The following is a 7595-nucleotide window of genomic DNA, read 5'->3' on the forward strand; positions in this document are numbered from 1 at the left end:
TAGGTAAGTTTTTCCCAAAATTTTGTAATCGAAACCAAAACGTTTCTATTAAGCTTTGGCGTGGTAGTATTTTAGATGTTACTGACAATCTAAGTGATCTTAATGTCCAATTCTGAAGTTCAATTTAGAGTCTTCATTAGACAATTATACTTTATGGATCTCATTTTTCAGTGCAACTGCAAATAGCCAAGTAACTTCCCAACACTTTAACAAGGTTTAATCTTTGTTTCGATTACGACTCGGGCCAATCGAACATGTTCCATTTAACCCTAATATGTTACCAGTGTACAAAGTGACGAAACAACAACAAAGCCTTATCCCGACAAAGATTAAGCTTCGATACAATCCAATGATAAGTGCTTGTACTGAAGTTGGTTCAAAGGTAAAACCTATATGAGTTGAGACTTTTATAAGACCAATATGTTTCTATAAAACAATAAAACAACTTCCCCATCACTATAAAGCAAAGCAAATATTAAGTTTATCTTCCAAGGGCTCGAAACACAAAGGTACCGGTGCCGACGCCGGCGAGACATCGACGATGAAGCAACTTCTAAGATCATTTTCGAGCCTGAGACTATGTTGCCGAGGGTTGCTGCGGTTGGGTCTGTCCTTTAGGAGGAACCTTTGCTGCCATGGAGCGTAATCCGTTCGCAATTTCAGTGAAACTCAGCCTCTCGGACGGCTCTGATGACCAGCATCTCTCCATCAGTGACTTCCATTCAGGATCGCAAGAGTCCGGTATTGGTGGCCGCAATGTGTTGCTCACAATACCACCTGCATTAACATATGAACAGCGGGATATCAGCATCTCCGAATCTGAGTAAAACCTCAAGGCGCCGAGCATTGTTAACAAGTGCGAAGTTGTATTGAGCAGTAGAAGATACCTATGATAGCACCATAGTGCAAATCCGCATATGGTTCGTCTCCAGTGAGCAGCTCCCACAACATGATACCGAAAGAAAACACATCGACCTATTGTATGCAACAAAAGAGGAGGGTAAAGAGCTAAGGATTAAAAACAGGTCTAAGAAGCGAGTCGCAATCATTTGAGACGATTTAGAATAAATTAAATAAGAAAGCACAAACCTTCTCAGAAACAAGGCTACTGCTACCATTCAACAGCTCCGGTGCCATCCATGGAAGTGTTCCCCGCACACCACCGGAGATCAGCGTTTGACATTTCACCTTAGATAGGCCCAAATCACCGACCTGGCATCAGAAAGAAACCAGTGAACACAATATTCTAAACACGTAAACGAATTACAGTATGTTACATAAGAAGCATCTTATAAAGCATGTCAATGAAAAATATGCGTTTTTGAATAAAGATGCTGCATTTTAAACAAGTATGTGGCTTATATAAGAAACGAAAGATCAAATCTACCACAAAACGAACCAGAATATGCGAATGCAAGGAGCAAAATAAAGTCACTACCTTGCATATTGGGCGGTGTGGATCTCGAAGATTGACAAGTAAGTTGTCACTTTTCAAATCAAAGTGTACTATCTTCTTTTCATGCAGGTACTCCATTCCGAATGCCACATCCATTGCAATCATGAGGCGCTTGCGCCTGTCCAAACTCCTGATAAAATTAAATCTGTGTCAGATTTTTATCCCAATTGAAAATTACGGACAACAAAATGCCAAGCAAATACATTACTTCTCATTTTTCTGCAAGGCATTTCTCAGAGAGCCGTTAACCATATATTCTGTCACTGTTGCCACAGAACCTCCGGGTCCGTCAAGCACAATCCCATAGAAAGCTACCACATTGGGGTGGTGCAAGTCAGCAAGCTTGATAGCCTCATTCCAGAAATCATCTCTCTGTTTGAATACATAAACCACAACATACGAATTAAGTAAAAGAGTTATGAATGAATGAAAGCTAAAAGTTTTAGAAACTAGTGTAACAAAAAGACAAACCATGCGCTCTTGTTCTGAAGGCTTCCCGGAAAAACACCTATCATTGATTCTTTTGATTGCAACATCAGTGCCCCTCCATTTTCCATGATAAACGGTACCAAAAGTTCCAGAACCTAATTCTCTCATCTCTTCAAGGTCACTGTTCTTTATAATCTGCCAAAAGAAAAAGAAATCGGTCAATGGTACATGGTAATATCACAACATCACAATACATACATATTAATGGAAACCAAATTTTCACCTGCAACCGGCCTAGGCCATCTGCTACTGGAAAACCAAGATTTGGCTTATCTGCAAAGTTGGATTTGACATCCTAAAATAGGAAGCGGAAGTTAGAAGATAAACAACAGGAGAGCCTAGAATATTTTTTCAGAGAGGGAGAGAACACGTACAAATAAAAAAAAAAGGTCGTACCCAGTGCACAAGGCTCCCGCTTTACGCAGGGTCTGGGAGAGGTGAATGTCGGCTAGCCTTACCCCCATTTATGGAGAGGCTGCTCCCAAGTCTCAAACCCGAGACCTACTGCTCATGGGCGAAGGCACTTGCCATCGCACCAAGTGCGACCTCTTAGAGAACACGTACAAATAATAAAAAAAATTCACACATGTACATATATGAATTCTTAAATACCTCACTTTCTGTTCTGTTTTGCATCCCTGCAGCATTGTTTTGAACCTCTTCATTTCGATTGGTTGCATAAGCAGACTCATTTTTATCATGCAAGTAAGAATCTGATGGCGTAGATGACTGAAAAACACAAGCAGCTACTCCCTCAGCAACAGCTTGAAGTTCTTGCTTTATTTGTTCTTCTGCTGATCCTACGACAAAGAAGCAAAATAATAAGAAAAGTTCATATGAAATAATTAACTTATCTAGAAAGATCATCACTTAACTAACCTTTGGACGACGGGGCATGCTCTGAACTAAGATCCCTGTTCAAATTGCCTGGTGGCTGTTGGCCTCCATCGTCCATTCGCATTTCTGTATATGGTTCTTTTCTCAATTGTATTTTGGTTGGCTTAGGAGGCAATTGAGTATCCTGGCACAAACTCCAAGGATCTTGATTGCTGAACAGTGAGTTTGAGGAGTCCTGGGCACCAAAACCATTCGAGGTAATACCTTCCCTCTCGTTAGATACCATCTTGGGCTGCAATCTCATATTCTCATCCTTCCATTCAGGAGGAGGTTGAATTCCATCAGTGAGATGGGTCAAAACAACAGGGGTTCCATAATTAGATTCGTAAGAATCACAAGGATATATTCCAACTCTTGATTGCAGATAAGCTTCAGGATTTCCCCATATAGATTGTTTTCCTAAATCATAGAATTCTGCTGGCTGTGAACTATACCCATGTGAGACTTCGGCAGAGGGAGAAGCTAGTACTTCGGTCGGGTTAAAGTGATTCCTGCCTAATTTGTCAACGAGGTTATCCACAGCCACCTCTCTACCCCCAACTTGTGCTGTTTTGTGATCAACGTTGTCTTCCATTCTAGGTATATCCCAAGGTGATTTACCATGCTCCTTGTTAACATAAATCTCAGTGGGATTTATCCTGAGTGTTTCCATCCTCCCGTCGATTTGTCTCAAATTATCATATGCAGTTGGAGATTCACGAACCAGGCATTCTGAAGTTTCAACAGGTGCACCTCCAACAAGAGGTACATCTTGATTAAAAGGATCGTTACCTAAATTTTCCTGTTTAACCTGGTAATGAAATGGTGTTGGATGTAGTTGAACAACATCGTCTTGACAATGCTTAGGAATACTGACCATGAATGCACCATCTGGTGATTGCACATCACCTCCTCTCTGGATAACGCCCTGTGGAGATGAAATCTGAGAGAGGCAAGTCACATCTGAATGAGATGTTACGAGAAGAGGATCTACTGGAATTTGAACCCTAGGGCGAGCCTCAACTCCTTGGCCAAAATTACCTTCTCCCTTGTTCATCGGCTGAGCTCGCAAATTCTCCTCCAGCCGAGGACTATAATAAGTTGGACTTGAATCAGATACCGGGCTTCCGCCAATGTCTCTCTGAACCTGTACCACAGTATCAGAATGTGCATGAGGCAATGCTATCTGACACATATAACAGTCCTGGAACTTTGTGGACTTCTCGGGATACACTTCCTGTTGGTGAGATACCAATGCATCATGGTAAATCACATGCTCTGGTGATTGAACTTGATGCCATCCATAAGCACCTCCTGCTGTTGTTGAGGGTACTTGAACCTGATAGGAATTATAGCTTTGTTCAGCAGGAAGCTGGACGACCTTGGGAACAAAGGTACTCTCGCCTACATACTTATCCAACCGGGTCTGTTGTGGATGGATCAATGGCTGAAGCACACTTGGTCTTATATTAACATGAGAAGTCGAGGGAGTCATTGTCATGTGCACTGCAGGAATGAAGTGATGCGGGGTGATGCCAGCAATACTATCACCGTATTGCTGTTTGGTGAATACAGGACCAGCAGTCCCCAATAGGTGAGGACTTGGGAAACCCATCTGAGGAGGAAGCTGGAGATGGTCTGCCCGTGTAACAAAATCTTGGCGAGGACCAACATAAGTTTGCAGATAAGGAGCAGTAGATGAAATGCCAATTCCAGGTTGCTGCTGTGATACTGTAACAGGCACAGATCTTTCTAATTCACCTTCCGGATGAGAAGATGGTGTTTGGGGAGGCCCAGACTTAACCACAGGAATGACCAATGGAATTGTAGAAACTTCAGAATAAATTGTAGGCTTAGGATCCACAAATACCAGCCTTGTACTAGCATCATGAGAAGTAGATGAATCCCTTTTCGGTGATAACTTGCCCGGTGATGGAAGTCCAGTATTGTCCCCCTGACCAGGAACTGAGTTATCAACAACATCAGTTCCACTAAAATCAGAATTTTGAGTTGAAGTTGCACTTGCATTGCTCTCCTTCCTCACGATACCAACACTCACCCCATCCATAATCCCATTGACAGCATCAACATATCTCTGCTCACTATTATGTAAATCCCCAATTTGTACGACACCAGATGGATCAACTTCAGAAGCAGAAAACAAAAATACCCTCAACTTTGCTGAACCATCTGGAGATCTCTCGACCAACTTCCCATATTCATCCTTCATATTGTCAAGATCATCAGCACATGAAACCGACACCAGTGCATCGAGATCCTCATCGGGGAGCTGGTATTTAATGACCACAGGTTGCCCATATGTATCCACCATCTTCTGCACTAGCTCATTGAAGCTCACATCTCTCCGAACACTAATAATCCTTGTCTGCCCTCCAACATACCTCAACATTCCATCACTTGGTCTGGGCAAAATCTTTCCGCCAAAGCTGCACAGAAGCTTTATTTTCTTCCCATACACAGAATCTTCCCCACCGTCATCACTTGCTTGTTCAGTCCCACTCCCACGACTGCCCAAATTGGCATTGTAACCATATCCCGATGTCAAATCATTCCCAGTCTGATCAGCAACATTGCCACTGACCTTATTGCCTAAATTGGGATTATAACCGAACCCAGCTGCCATATCATTAACTCCATGATCTAGACCACTGCCAGCACTCCTATTAAACATATTCGAACTACAGTCAGAAGGCCTAGAAGCAGTTGTTGTAGTATCAGAGCTTACAAGATCAACATCATTTCCGCCGACCCGACTGCCCAAATTAGGACTGTAACCAATTCCAACACCAACGCCAGGGTTCACACCTGGATGTCCCACCGGCACAGCAATGCGGGGGCCAGGGCACCACGGGGGCACCCCCGACACGGCATTTCCATACCCTAGGCCAACATGCCCAGCCTCCGAGGCAACCGGTGCTTGGTAAAAAACAGGTATTGAATGAGGGCTATTAACTTCACGAACTGGGTGGCTGGGGAAAAATCCATCGGGGTTTCGAGCAGCTGTAGTAGCCTGCGCAATGCGGGGTTCTTCGGCCACAGTTCGAGCTACATTTAACTGTCTCAGTTCTTTGGGAAACGAATTTTGATCAAACGCCATATCTACAATTAATTAAAAAAAAATTCAAAATTCAATCAAGGGTCTGCAAAATCAATCCTAAATAAGAAAACCCACGATCAAAATTCGATAAAGCTAAAATCTTTTCATCTAGATTGCGATAAAGCTAAGGTCTTTTCATCTGGGATTTTCATTTTGTTAATTCTAATTTAAGTACTGAAGCTTTTCTAATCATCTGCTATAAACCCTAGCCAGATTGCACCAAACTATAACAAAATTTTACAGCTTTATATCCAAAACAGGGGACAATAAACACAAATAATTGAACAAAAACACACACACAGAGAGAGAGATTAAGTACCAGATTGAAACGTTGGCGTTTGGAGGAGAGAGAGAGTGTGTGGAAGAGATAAGATGGAGGAGAAGAAAAAACACAGAGAGAGAGAGAGTCCGAGTCGGTGGAGTGCAGTTTCCAAACTCCGAAGGAATCAAAGCTCACAGTGACAAGCGTCCCCTTAGCAGCTCCTTGGCACTTTCTCGCTCTAAAAATCTGGTCCTTTTATTGTTCCATCCATCGTTGAATATTTTCCGTGGTGGGATTTTATTTTCTCGGGAAAATGATGTGTTTGTGAGGAAAATGGCAGAGTGGCTGAAGAGAAAAATTATGGTTTTTGGTTTGAAGTCTTGGAGAAGAGAGAAGAGAGAAGGTGACGGGGGAAGCCACGTGGAATGTTTCATGCAAGATTATGATTTATCAGTAAAAAAGTGTAGTATTATGTGTTGTTGTTGGGAACCTAGGAGTACTTTATTTTTGATAGTGACATATGCAAATAATATATAAACATATATATATATATATATATTTTTTTTTTGAATTTAATGGCCTTATCGATGATTCTTTAATATGTCGAAAATATAATCTGGTATATTAAGTATTATGATACAAATAATTAAATATTTAAAAATATTTTAACTATTAATATAATGAGACTTGATATACCAAATTATATATTTAGTGGGCTTAAAAATTTATCGACATTGTGGCAAGGTAGGAGAAGACAAATACAAAACGAAAATCTTGGACGGTCCTTCAAATACTACATTAAATTATACTATGCATACAACATATTATTTAATTAATAATTTATGATAGAATTGTTGGTAGTAATTTCGTATCTACTTATGGTTACTTATTTTAACTGCAATCATGCCATTTTAATCACAACTTAATTGAAGCCTTAACTTCTTATTTTTGTTCGTGATCAATCTTTAATTACTTTGATCGCATGATCATGGTCAATATAAATCATGATTGTTTTACTAATTAGGGTTTCAATCGTTCAATTTTATTTAATTTTTTGTTAATACAAAAAGTAATGAATATTAAACACATGCCATTAGAAAATTAAAAAAAGATAAACATAAGTTATGAGTTTATGTTATAGCATTACCACTGTTTTAAAAATTCTGCCTAGTGCTATCAAGGTCATGTCTAGGCTCTGAACGACAAGCGACCACTTTGATGATTCATAGACGATTGAAAATTATGAAAAAACGCCTAGACTTGTTTAAGTAACTATTCATACTTAAGAGTAAATTATTAAAAGAAAAAATGTATGTCTACATTCGACGATAGAACTTACTGTAATTCTTATGAACTAAAGTATTTACAGTAAGAAATAATTAAGTTAATGCATG

The 7595-nt window shown here is 40.4% G+C and overlaps 1 protein-coding gene across 1 annotated transcript; it reads right to left on the minus strand.

Moving 5' to 3' along the window:
- Positions 1-239: 239 nt before the first annotated feature.
- Positions 240-6554, minus strand: LOC103447271 (RAF-like serine/threonine-protein kinase PRAF). Its single transcript, XM_017335206.3, has 10 exons — positions 6259-6554; positions 2825-5941; positions 2558-2745; positions 2169-2240; positions 1928-2080; positions 1665-1828; positions 1439-1586; positions 1090-1212; positions 888-975; positions 240-777 (listed from the first exon to the last, which is right to left on the minus strand). The coding sequence occupies exons 2-10, from the start codon at positions 5937-5939 to the stop codon at positions 578-580; spliced, it is 4251 nt and encodes a 1416-aa protein (XP_017190695.3). The 5' UTR covers positions 5940-5941; positions 6259-6554; the 3' UTR covers positions 240-577.
- Positions 6555-7595: the final 1041 nt, after the last annotated feature.

This window comes from Malus domestica, chromosome 02 (assembly GCF_042453785.1).
Source record: "Malus domestica chromosome 02, GDT2T_hap1".
Classification (NCBI taxonomy): domain Eukaryota; kingdom Viridiplantae; phylum Streptophyta; class Magnoliopsida; order Rosales; family Rosaceae; genus Malus; species Malus domestica.